The 13,641-nt window shown below is 39.2% G+C and overlaps 1 protein-coding gene across 1 annotated transcript; it reads right to left on the bottom strand.

Annotated features, from left to right (window-relative positions):
- Positions 1-1,153: 1,153 nt before the first annotated feature.
- On the bottom strand, positions 1,154-13,582 carry LOC124162519. Its single transcript, XM_046539087.1, has 6 exons — positions 13,124-13,582; positions 12,863-13,027; positions 10,128-10,285; positions 9,523-9,670; positions 3,244-3,909; positions 1,154-1,612 (listed from the first exon to the last, which is right to left on the bottom strand). Exons 1-6 carry the CDS (start codon positions 13,124-13,126, stop codon positions 1,490-1,492), a joined length of 1,263 nt encoding a protein of 420 aa, XP_046395043.1. The 5' UTR covers positions 13,127-13,582; the 3' UTR covers positions 1,154-1,489.
- Between the last annotated feature and the right edge of the window lie 59 nt (positions 13,583-13,641).

Here is a 13,641-nt window from a genome sequence, read left to right as displayed (position 1 = left end):
ACCACGGAGACGAAAATCGCCATTTTGGTAGCGTGCATTGTCGTAGCAGGCTACGGAGCAGAGGCAGACAACTCCATGGGGCCTGAGGGGGCCCGAGCCCCCTCAAAAATTCGTCATGGGTGCGTGAAAAAAATGTGTCAGGCTTGTCGATTTTCCCCGGAGTGTCCAGATGTCGAGATTTGAGTTATCAGTGTTCTAATGTTGATCATATGACTCTTCTAAAATGCTTAAAAAATTAAAACTCACTACTTATAAAATTTCCCGGGGCAAGATCCCCGGTTTGGGCCCCCCCCCCAATATTTTTTGTAAGCCGGCATCCCTGCTACGGAGCCATGTTTTTGTGAGACATAAATGGTCAGTCCAAATATGAATATCATGAGAGGAGAAACTTAGCCAAGGAGCCCGAAAGAAAACATTCCGACGGCAAAACATATACTTGGACATGAATTTCCTCAGTGGATTCCTTCCGGTATGGCTTTTCTCCCTGGAGGTTGACCCCCGTTTCTCTTGCCCGGTAGCATTCTTGTCTCTTCTCGCCTTGTTAGCATAAAGTCAAAGCATGCAGCTTGTCTCATGAGCCTGCCTTCCAAGTTTGCACCGACCCAGCCCCATCAGTATAACGGGGTACATGGGTGTCTACATATTATTGAAAACGATAGCATGTACTTAGCTTGGAAATCATACAGGATTTTGTAAATCCTTTTGCCAAACTTAATTCTACGAGAAACTTTTTGGATAAATATTTGATGAAATTTTATTGTTAATGATTTTCTTTATCTAATTACCTACTTCTCACTTGTTACATGAATGCTTCAATCGCAAAAATTACGGATGCTCACTTCTTATTGCAAACATTACTATGGCGCGTCGCAGCGAACATGCTGATAACGATTGAGGTTGAATAAAATTATGAAAGTATGTAAAAGAATAACTCCAATAGTTTATATTCAAGCATTCCCTTACTATTCATGTTTTTCAGTTAATTCATGCAAGGAAAAATGAAAGTAATAAGAAATATTTATTGGGTTTTCCACCGGGCGATGCTTTCGACGCTTTTATAAAGTACCTCTCGAAGCAAAGCCCAAGAAACGTTTTTGCATTCAATTCATCGGGGAAATTTAGAGTCGTTCATAAACACAATTATCCCAGTATATACGTCTCAATTCCATTTATTATAACATAGTTTCTAATTGCATTTTAATATAATTTTCATGATTCACCACTCTGGCAAAAAAGTAAGTAATTATTAGGCATTTAAAGTTTTTTATAAAATCCTTATGATTATTTTTAGCTAAGGTGACTTTCACGAGGCTGTCACAGGAGATAGTATTTTCTGATTTTCATTTTATTTTAGAATGGCCATCCTGAAACTAACGTATGCAGTAATTTCTCAATTTGATGAGAGTAAACTTTATTCAGAATATTGTTTTATTACGACTTTTAAGGCATATATTAAGGTTTTCAATGCATAAGCTCCATCATCCGCTCCTCACTTATCCCTTTTCGTGGATGCTTGTGTTGTAGTACTTGATGAAGAAATTGAAGACAAGGAGGATAACGAGGAGTGTGATTCTGATTCATCAGTTCTCAGCATCCCTGCCTCTACCAGGACCTGAAGGAATATTTGCAGTAATAATATCAAATAAATCTTACTTCAATAGGTGAATGCGTAATATTCGCTATTACTACAGTTAATTTAAATTTATAATTCACATATTTTAATTCAAATTTGCTTTTCCATATATATATTTACTTATTGATTTACTTACTTTATAATGCAGGTTCTAATGGCAGTATGGAATACTATAGTAAAATATGTTCAAGAGTTATGCGGTGATCATTAAGTAGAATATGAAATACGAAACAATAAATTAAATATATGAATGATAATTTCAGGCTTAAATTTGCAAAACTTTTCCATTATGGAAAATAAAAGAATAAGGTTCAATTGATGCATTAAAAAAAACACGACCTTGGTTTCATGACATGGACCTACTTACTCCTTCAAAGTTTATTCTTTTATTTTCTGTAGTAAAAGGGACGCCTTGAGCTTAAAGATATTCCCCGAAAATTCTGGGACTATGCAGCATTAGACGCACCTTTGAGGTGACGCCCTGAGAGAGTTGAGAATGCTTTGGAGATAGTTTGATGACAAAAATTACACTGCATGTTCTATGGAATCATATTTTAAATGAGATATAACACATGGATTATGCCATGTCAACTAAATGCAAAAAAGTAACGTTTTCAATCTGAGCCTCACCTATTCCTTTCAAATTCAGTGCATTCAGTGACCCTTGTAAGTAATGAAAAAAAAATTCCATTCAATAAGAAAGTTACAAGACACAGGTTGGGAAATTTTGTGCAATTTTTAGAGTTTTTATCCATTAATTAACAACTGTCATTCCATCATAAATGTATATGCAGCATTTATATTTCCATTTTTTTTAAAGGAATGTGCTACAGTTTAATTTATGGAAGGTGTCTTCTTGTTTTGGTAAAAATTCATAACTTTAGGCTTATTGATTGAAAATGCAGCCAAATAGACCACTTCGCATATCATTTTAAAGTACCATTCATTCCCTTTTTGAAAATGTATCCATAAATTCTCTACTATTATTACAAATATTCGATTTATACCTATGTATCAATAGATAACCATGCCCAAATTCACAACAATGATGTAGCGTAAATTTCTTTTTGCTAGTTTTAAAACTCTCAAAATGGTTTCTTGCGAAAGCTTCTGTGGTAAATGATTGATATGAGTACATACCTTTAATGGGCTTTATCCCTGCTGAGGGAAGGGAGTCAGATATAAATGGGTCCTAAATATATCTTAACGAATAATTGTTATCAAATAATGACTACAGTGAGCCGAATGTTAAAAGAATCGGTTGGAGTTGTTTGCATCAACTGGCACGTTGAATTCACATTGGAAGGACTCAGTGGCGCCGACTCCATGGGGCCTTAGCCCCCTCAAAAATTACTTATGGGTGTGAGGAAAATATGTGTCAGGCTAGTCGATTTTCCCCGGTGTGTCCAGATATCGAGATTATAGTTATCAGGGTTGTAATGTTGATCATATGACTCCTCTAAAATGCTTAAAAAACTTAAAACTCATTGCCTATAAAATTTCCCGGGACAAGATCCCCGGTTTGGGCCCCCCCCAATATTTTTTGTAAGTCGGCGTCCCTGGAAGGACTCCCATGTATGTATATAATAGAACAATGGAGCTAATCTTACCTTTGGTTTCATCTGAGACATTGGAACGGTTGACAGGGCCGGATCGGCCGTTCCATCCATTTTCTGCCGGAGCAACTCCCTCAAGTGCCTGCAGTAGTGCTTGGTCGATAGGGAGTCCAGCTGATCGCCCCAGATCGCCTTCATAGTTATCAGATCCATCGGTAGGTCATGCTCTTTGTGCGGATCCAATTGGTGGGGAGGTTTGGCGGCATGCGGTTTCAGCTGCTCCTCGTATTCCTCCAATCCCCTGGCTCTCGGCACCGCGCACCCGAATGCCACTTTGGGCTTGGCCGCCTCCCTCAGCAGTGCCCTGTCCTTCTGCACACGATTCCAGTCAATCCTCTGGCTACGCATCAACGACATGGGGATGTCGAGGCCCTTGGAGATGTTTTCCGTGCCGCCCTCTTCACGTAGCACTTTGGTGAATCCGTCAGACCAAGGGGCCGTGAAGGAGATGCGGAACAGGTCGGAGACCCACTCGGGGTCCGTTAGATGGCTGAGGTCCTGCGTTTTCACCAACTTCTCCATCTTGCTCTGCTCCAGTGTGCTGTCCGTCTGTCCGTCAGAAGCCTTCTCCTCCAGTATGTTCTTGGATTGCAGGGCATCCGAAACGGTCGTGTCCACTTCGTCCCAAGCCTTCACTTTCTTGCAGAACTGTGCTGCTATCTGATGTGAGATTAACAAATAACCAAAAATATATACATCAAACTTAATGGTGCAAAAACCCCACAGAGAAAATATCAGTCACAGGATTCAGGATTTTTTCACCTTGACCTTCTCCGTGGAATTTTTGCACAATTTGTGCATTGTGAGTGACTCAGTAAAGTTTTCACCATGGCTTAAACGTGGGGTTTCAAACCGTGGCGCCAACTCCATGGGACCTTTGGGGGCCCGAGCCCCCTCAAAAATTCGTTATGGGTGTGAGGAAAAAATGTGTCAAGCTTGTCGATTTTCCCAGGTGTGTCCAGATATCAAGATTTGAGTTATCAGGGTTCTAATTTGGATCATATGGTTCTTCTAAAATGCTTAAAAAAATTAAGACTCACTACTTATTCTTATACTTAAAGATTCGTGGGGCAAGATGCCCAGTTTGGGCCCCCCCAATATCTTTTGTAAGTCGGCATCCCTGGCTTCAAACTTAAATCTTCATTGAGACTTTTGCGGTCCATGGTTGATAAAAAATAATAAACTTTTTCGAGTATTACTGCTTGGTTTAGGTTTTCTCCCGAGGTTTCTTGATCCCTGCAGATTGCTCCTTTAGAGGTGATTGGGCTGCTTTTGGTGTGGGTTGAAATATATAATCTTCAAGTTGGTTGGTTGGGTGCGATACCTATCACAATCCATTAGACACATTCCCCCATCCACATCCAACCCACCAACTTGAAGACGATATATTTCAACCCACACCGAGAGCAGCCCAATCACCTCTGAAGAAGTGACCAGAAGGGTCGTGAAACATCTGTATAAAACCTGAAACACATGGTATGAATCGAAAACTTATCATACAACAAACTGTCTGAGGGTTAATCATGTGAAATTTTTCCATTGTGGAAATGAAACAAAGCTTACAAAATATCAGTCATGAATGTAAATGGTCATGCGACCTGGATTTCATTACTTTGCATATTATCTCTTCAGGTGACATTACATGGTTTCCATCAATATAAACTCCAAGGAGTGTATATTGGATTGAAATCATGTCATGCGACCTGAGGATAATACAAATTAATGAAATCCGGGTAAATTCATTAGTGAAATATTGTTAGTTTTGTTTTATTTCCATTAATAATCATACATATAAGCAGTAACATGTGGGGACTTCGAACCCCACCAAAACATTTACCCTTGTGGTGATTGCCCGCTGTACTTTACGGACCTTGTCAAAAAATTGGGTAAATTTGAAGTTTATTCTTGAAATTTCAGGGAATTAAGAATAAAAATCAGAAAACAAAACAAAAATATGATTTTCATGAGGCTCTTTTGACAGCAGTTGTAAATTGTAATCAAACAATAAATAAAACACAGCCTGTACTTTCAGTCAGAATTATTATAAAGGCTAATATCGCAAAAAATGTGATAGTCAATTATAATTTTTTTCAGATTTATAGGTGAAATAGGAGCGTTATTTATTAAACTGGGAGTTTTCCAAATTAGGATACTGCCTAAACAAGCAGGGTAAATAGGATATTGATTAGTGGGAATACATACAACACTGTTATTATACTGCACCATTGAATAAGGAATTACTTTTGTGGTAATGCATTATTGCATTCAGTGGCTCACAGTAGAATGAAGATTTCAAATATGCTGTTGTACATTTAATTGGGGTTATGAACAATTAACACTTTGCGTGCCATGGACGTAAAATTACGTCTTTCCATTTAATTGGCTTTGTATGCGTGTAGCTGTAATATTTCGCCCGAGGTACTTTTCTAGTTTACTGCTTAGTGGTTCTCTTTTTCAAAAAATCAACTGCTCGATGGAAAAAGAGTTCACTTTATGTCTTGAGGACGAAAAGTCCTCTGTAGCTACTGGCATCCTCATCTTAGGTGACTTAGTGTGAAAATTCTTTGGGCCAATGGACCGTTTGTTGAGGGTGTATTGACCCTTTTTGTCATCCAGGATTTATAATGCTTAGCTTGGAACAATGCTTTTTTATGATTTTTATGCTTTAAATAGTTCAAATTGAGAGTATTAAAAAAATTATTATGCATGTTATGGCGGTACATCATATGTAGCAACTTTTTATTTTTCAAAAATAGTAGGTTTACATTGTTAAATTATATGTTTAAAATTAGCAATAAATGTTATTCAACTCATTAATAAAGAAGAGCAAAGTCCATTTTTATTGAAATGCACATTGATATAAATATGTTTTTGATGCTAATGTTTTAAAAAATGTACGAATATTGTAAAAATGGCTGGATTTTTCCGTAGGGCTTTAAATTTAGCAGCCGGCACTCAAAGTGTTAATTAGCAATTATTGGCATAAGATATAGCAAATTATTATCACATGTAAAGCCTTCATCTAACATTCCTAACATGCAGATCGTATAATTTGAATAAATTGTGACCTGAATCCATTTAAAAAGCAGGTTTCAATAATGTTCATTTAGCAGGTTAAGAAAATTCCATTGTAAGTATTTCCTATTTAATGTTATCCATTACAGCTAGATGAAATCAAAAATGATATGGGTATAAGATTTAACCCTTTCGAGACGGTGGAGTTCTTGCCTTAGCATGACTGCTGTACTGAGCCCCGAGAGATTCTTCCATCCCCTGTGTACAGAGCATTTTTGTAGGACATTCCTTAAGAAGGGAGTTGCAGATAGTCACACACCCTCAGCGCCAACCTTTTTCGACCCTTCCCAGCGGGAACTCCGAATTATCTCGGACTCTGAGGGTAGTTGGGCTCCCTCCTTTCAGGGTTTATAACCCCAGGGGCGCAGTTAGAAATCAAGGCTAGGGGGGATTTCAGGCGCAACTACCGTATAAGCTTGTGTAAGAGGCGCACCCCTATTTTGAGGATCGAAGCTATAAAGAAAAAAAATTTTGCGACATTTTTTTATCCTATCGTGCGGTGTTGCAGACGTATGCCTGGAATTTCGACAGTTATCGAAATGTCCTCTTTCAGTACTATTTGAAAGAGGAAATTTTGATAACTGCGGCGGCACAAGAGGGAGTAGAAAGAGTTCCGATCCTCTCTTTGCATACGCCATCGCTCTACGTTGCTTGTCCTACTCACGAACAATTTTGTTTAAAAGCTCTCGCAGGAGTATTGCAATAGAATTACAGCCGTGGAAAATTTTAAGGCAAAACACGACAGGCAAATGGCATGAGCTTTCCCAAGAGATTGAACAACAATCGGGGCAATCTCAGCGCCGTAGGATAATAACCACGTCGTAGATTTAAGGCCCCTTGCACACGCACCGATTTTGGACGGCCGGTAAAATATCGGCCGTCCACATTCCAATAGTGAACAATGGGAGAGCATTGGAGCTTGCACACGTACCGACCACACGCCGGCACCGGCAAAATGCCGGTTAGCTGCCGGCTATTGTCACTGTGGATCGCCGACGCCGGCTCAAAAACTTAGCAACGTATCGTTTGACCGGTAAAAATCCGGCGTGTGTGCAAGCATCGCTTCGCCGGTAAAATATCGGCCAATATTTTACCGGCCGTCCAAAATCGGTGTGTGTGCAAGGGTCCTAACGGAACTACACTCGGCTCTCCATCAGCTAATGCCTCTGCCTTTTTTTCCCTTTCCGAGACTCCACAGGAAAATATCAAGTTACAGGGGAACAATGGAAACGTATTTCATCCCTACCCCATTCCACCAACTGACCTTTTACCTCGGTCTACCAGGTTCAATTCCCCGAGTTTCTGGAGGTCAAATGCTACGTGAGTCACCTTCTGAGCTCGAAGATATCTCGATATCTTTCAGCAATTGTATGACACGCACGAGGTTCTAAAAAGATTTAGACCTAACGCGACGTATATCTTACAGCATTTAAGTTTTTTGAGCTCTAATTGATTGACACAAAGATTTATAGCTAAAATAAGGCTACTAATATTCAACATAGTCCAAACAGCACAATTTCGGAAGAAACAAGCGTAGCATAAGCGCATTCAAACAAGACGAGACGGACAGGAAACTCAGGCAACGCAAACTGCGTATATCACATTGCTGCGCCGTCGCCCCTTCGCTTTTAAGGCAACGACGTCATATGCAAGATCGGACGTGTTCTTCCCTTGCTCCTTCGCTCGTAGCGTTAAATACGGAGGGGAGGGAGCCCTCTTCCCCTCGACCTCTCCTTCAGCGCTCTTCACTTTCATTTAGCATTTCAGATTTCTTCTATCCACCATTAAGTCCAACAATGAGCACACTCGTTCGAATTTTTTCAACCGCAGGTTTTGACACCAATATTACTATATGCAGTATAAATGCCGCGGGATGCCCACTCGTGGTAATAAATTTAGCGCGCGCTCCGGGGCGAATCACCCCGCGCGATATTTTCAATGTTCACCTCTGGGGTACCGACGTGACGGCGCGATGCTTGCAAGAAATTCAAACAGGAGCATTTTAAAAATACGTCACTAAGGGAGAAACTCCCCTGCCTGCCGCTTGATTTTGACCCAGGGTTTCAGATGACTGACTCACGCTGAAAACCAAGGCCACTCAGTTCCCCTTGAACTTGCAACCGGTGAAGGGGAGGGGGGGAAGATAAGAAGTTTGTGTAAGAGGCGCACCCCCATTTTCGGCTGCAATATCTGGGAAAAAAGGTGCGCCTCTTACACGCGCTTATACGGTAATACTGGGGTGTCTGGGGGTGTGGTATACCCGCCAGGGTAATCGGGAGGTGCGGGGGCCCTCTGCCAGAAAAAATTATGGTAAATGGTTCAAAATGTTGTTTTACGGCCTTCTAAGGGATATTTTGTTAATACTCAACACTATTCTCTAAGCAATATTAATCCAATTAAGTAAAATAGACTTAACTTAAAAATTTCTCTGAGCTCTGGGGGGGGGGTTTTATCCCCCAAAACCCACCCCTCGCTGCGCCTCTGTATAACCCTACCAGTAGCATTGGTTTGCGGTCAATCAGGCTCTGCTTATATGAATTAGCTATGTGGATATTTGTTGCTTGAACGTAAATTGCAAAATTCAAATTGAATTCCTCGTTTTATTCTGAGAATTGTTTAATTTTGAACGAGTCTTTACCATCACGATTAACGCATTTAATGCAGCAACAATTTCCATGTTGATGTTTATACTGAAATCGAGATGTGAGTTAATGTTTATCATAGAATTTCATTTAAAAATTGTAAACACTGCTCAAAAGACAAATAATTCAATTCTTAGTTTATATTTTTTGAGAAAGGACCAAATGTTTATTTTGCAAAATGACTGGATGCACAATTGTATGACCGCGGTCCCTTACTGCTAAGAGAGGTAATATAAGACGAGGGGTCCGGGTAACTGTTCCCGGATTTCGAAGGTGAAGCCTAAGCCCCGCAGTGTTGGCTCCCGAAACAAAGACATCGCACACCCTTGACCATCATAAAAGGGGGAGAGCTGGGAACGTATATATTAGGCATTCTTTCACCTACGTAAGAAAATCTTCAAAAAAATTTGCGGCTTTCGTCACGGGTCAAGAAACGTCCAGACGTATATTTTCGTCTTTAGTAGAGAAAAGGTTAATGAAAAGAAATAATAGTGAATAAACTGCATAAATAAATGGTGAAAAGTTCAAATATAAATACACATGAATTGGAAATTACCCTGTGTATTTCTTCTTCATTTTCTTTTTCAAGACTTTCCAGCTGCATTTCTTCAATGTTAATGCATTTTTCGGCAAGCCTCTTTTGCTCCAATATGTACTTCTGGTATGGACTTTTTTCATGAATTTTAGGCAAATCACTGGATGTTCTAACAAGCATTGGAGGAAACAAAATATGTAATGAAATGATTAGAGAAATGACTCTCGGTTGAATCTTAAAATAGCAAAGCTTCTTCATCCACAGTGATAACTATGAACTTTTTATTCAATATAGGTACCTATGTGTATAACACAGGGGCGTAGCCAGGAAAATGTGGGGCATGACCCAGAGGGTTATGGGGGAGGAATTTGGTGGATATGTGATCATTTTTATCTATAGAAATACATACATATGTAACACATTATGCTACTTTGGAATTTAAAATTACACAATTGATGGTTAGTCAGGAAGCTGTTTTGCTAAAGCCTATTGGTGGAGTAGAATAAATTTATTCTACAGGTTAATATTTTTATGCTAAAATTAAAAATAATTAAAATTTGTCTAGGGCAAATGCCCCCCTATTTCCCCCTGGCTACACCACTGGTATAGAAAATTTCAAAATTCACCTCTTTGCAGTCGGTGTTGCCTTGTATAGAGTTGCAAAGCTGATTGTAGAGGGTGCTATTTGACTTCTAGAGACACTTTTCTTGCCTCCATTGAGAGTCTGGGAGGAATTATTGTCCTGTGACAGGAAGTTCACCCATGATGTGTGTAATTTGCACTCCTGAAGACCCAGAAACATGTGAGAGAGTGGAAAAGGAGTATGACATTAACCCTTTGCAGTATTTATACAACTAACACGTTCACTACCGTTTCAGTCATGATCAAAATGTATACTTCATCCTTACGCCATTTTGATCATAATGACTGAAGAATGAGTCACTTTTTTGGCCATTCATAGCACGCTGTTACTCTCAGCTACTTTGGTGCTGCCTGTATGATGTGACCGACACATCAAGGGTGCAGCTAGGAATTAAGGCTGGGGGGGGGGGGGGGTTTGGGTGCAACTAATGCCAGAGTTTGTGGGGGTATGGAATACCCACCAGGATAAGCGGTAGGTGGGAGATTAATAAATTGCGGAATTTTAAGACAAACAGTTCAAAATGGTGAGTTTTACGGCTTTCTGAGGGATATTTTATTAATCATTACACTGTTCTATTAGTAATATCAATCCAATTAAGTAAAATGGATTAAACTCAAAAATTTCTCTGAGCTCTTGGGGGGGGGGGGTTTAACCCCCACAAAACCCCCCCTCACTGTGCCACTACGACACATCACACGTAGGCAAATGCACACAAGAACTCAAATGGAAAGGATTCAAGTATGAAAGCGAAAGATAAAGGAAAGGAAAATACTTTGGTGCAATAGGTGAATTTGTCTAAAAATCTGCAGCAGGCAACGTGTTAACTGTACCAATTGATCCTTGCGATGGAAGGTACTTGAGTCTCATCATTTGTAGATCATATTCAAACTTTGCTGTGTGATAGAAAATGACATTTTTAGAGATGAGTGGTTTTAATAGAGCAACCAAGGGGCCTTAGTGTTAGAGATGTTTTCAATTGAAAGTATCTAGGTAATAGAAAGCACATAGATCTATGCAGCCTTTAGCACCACAATAGTGCAATATAATGGCAACGCATTCACATTCACGGACACACTTGTACTCCATTGCTTGGCTCAAGGAAGAGTGCAGAAGGAGCTATATTGTTATTATGGTGTGACATTGTTGTGTTGCAGGCAAACTTGCCCGCATGGTATATATGTATCATCCCTTGTTAGAAGCAAAGGTGCAGATATCAGTTGCTCTTCAACATGTGTCAAGCATAGCCACAGATCAAAAAAAATCCAGCAAAACTGCTGAGATCCTTAAATGGTTCACCATTTAGAAATCAATATTATGTGAGACACCATATTTGCACATTGCATGAAATATGTTAATGGGTGTAATGAAAGAAACAGTATTAACACTCTCCATACTGCTGGACTTGCACTAAATGCCCTGCACAAGCAGATTCAGGGGGGGGGGGCACGGGGACCCCCCCAGACCCTGGAAAAATACGCACGACGAGCCTCATTCATTTAATTTCATATTAAAAAAATAATTTCATATTAAAATAAAGAGGATATTTCATACAGTAATAGTGATATGTTGTTTTCATTCTCAAAAATGAGAAGACCGTTTGCCTATCAGACCCTTGTGCCCCCCCCCCCCCCCCCAGAAAAAAATTCTGGATCCACCCTTGATGCGCTGCCCCGCAGTGAAGGCTTTTTGCATAATGTGTGAGCCTGTAAATTGGAATACTAATGTATTTTTATGAAAATTTGAAATAATAAATTGATGTCTGTATAAGTAATTCCGGACCCCCCGTACATCCCCCCTGGCTACGCCACTGGGTGTCACCCACACCTTAAAGAAAACATTTTTTTTTTCTCTTTTGTTGGAATGATATATGTTGTGTTCTTTTTACGATAGGCCAACTGAAATAAATTGATACCTACTATAATTACTTCTACACTATAGACATAAATTTGACAATGGGAGAAAAATATTCAACTGAAGTTTTCTATATAGGTTGTTTGATATTTGGTCACATATTTGATGTCAACTTTGGGTTTCAAGGCATGTAATATCTAGTAATAGTAGTAATAATAGTAAACATGCTGAATGTAATGTTCTACATGCCTAAAGAGAAAAAAAAAATTTTACAATTAGCTGCCTGTCAATTTTTTTTCGTAAGAAAACCATTGGGAGCAGATAACTCTCTTACTTTGTGCTATCTGGGTAATAAGCTCTCAGGTAAGGAAAAAGCTTGGGGGTAGTCCAATGCGTTGGAAGAGGAACGTGGAAGGGTGCGTGGGGTGTAGGTGACACCCCAGGACATTTTAACTTGTTCCGATCCCGAAGTAAAATGGAATTTTTATGGGATACTGGCAATATTTTGATCTATAATGTATGATACTTGACGGTATAAGAACTATAACAACACTGTAGATATATATAGTGGGCATACAATACGTAGAAGAAGAACGATGGGGTGTCATCTGTACCCTGCATGCACCCTTTCCCGGGTTAAATGTTTTTTTCAAAACAGGTTACTATATAGTGACTATTAGTCATTATAATGACTGATTGGGCCTTAATATGGTTAGCTGCCACAGTTTCTCTTTTCTGCCTATAGTTCTTTGCTGCATTATGACCATTTCGACTCTTATATCCTATACTAATGGCTAAAATTAAGAAAATTTTCACTGGCGTTATAATTGCTTTGTTAAAACAAATCTAGAGAAAATGAATGCCTACATGTTTAAACCTTGGATGATTACTTCGATCCTCAATCATTTCCTGCAGAGTTGGAATTCTTCGCGAAACAAATTGTAAATTATTCTTTGTGAAATAAGTCCCAACATTTTCTTCTTTTGGACCACGAGGTTTCGATTTTTTAGAATTATATTTGTTCTTTTCAGACTATAATAAAGAGGAAGCCAATCAGTTATTTTATACAGGACATTCAAAATAATTTCAAGGCTTTATCTTTAGAAGTTGTACACCAGACTTACTTACCATTTTGCAGAAATTTAACGCGGGTTTGATCAATAACACCCTCACACAAATTATTATCCCATAACATTGGCAGAAACAAACATGCTAGAAATGTAGATGCACTTGAAGTGACGGTTGCTAAGGAACAGGCAACCCTCGATTGTAGTCTAAGCAACCGAATTGTCGTCAAAGTCTAACATGATCCATATGCCCATCTCAACATCTCAATGAAACATGCAGCAAATATAAATGTATAGGCAATGCTGCATTAGCTAATTCGATATTTTTTTAGATGCTATTCGACAATAGCTATGAAATTCTGTCAAATCGATAATTCATTATCGGATGCATCGCAACGGAACTAATTACTGTGAATACATTTACTGTGAATAATGCATTTAAAGAAATCGAAAAGTTAAGGCGGAAAATATTATGACGTAAAAGTAAAGCATCTGTGGCTATCTTTTTGCTCATTGCGAGTGACTTCGAATAACCCTTTTGAATAAGCGGTTCGCTTTCCTTCGCAAATGTATTTCGCT

Source organism: Ischnura elegans, chromosome 7 (assembly GCF_921293095.1).
Source record: "Ischnura elegans chromosome 7, ioIscEleg1.1, whole genome shotgun sequence".
Taxonomy (NCBI): domain Eukaryota; kingdom Metazoa; phylum Arthropoda; class Insecta; order Odonata; family Coenagrionidae; genus Ischnura; species Ischnura elegans.
This window is presented reverse-complemented; position numbering and strand designations above follow the sequence as displayed.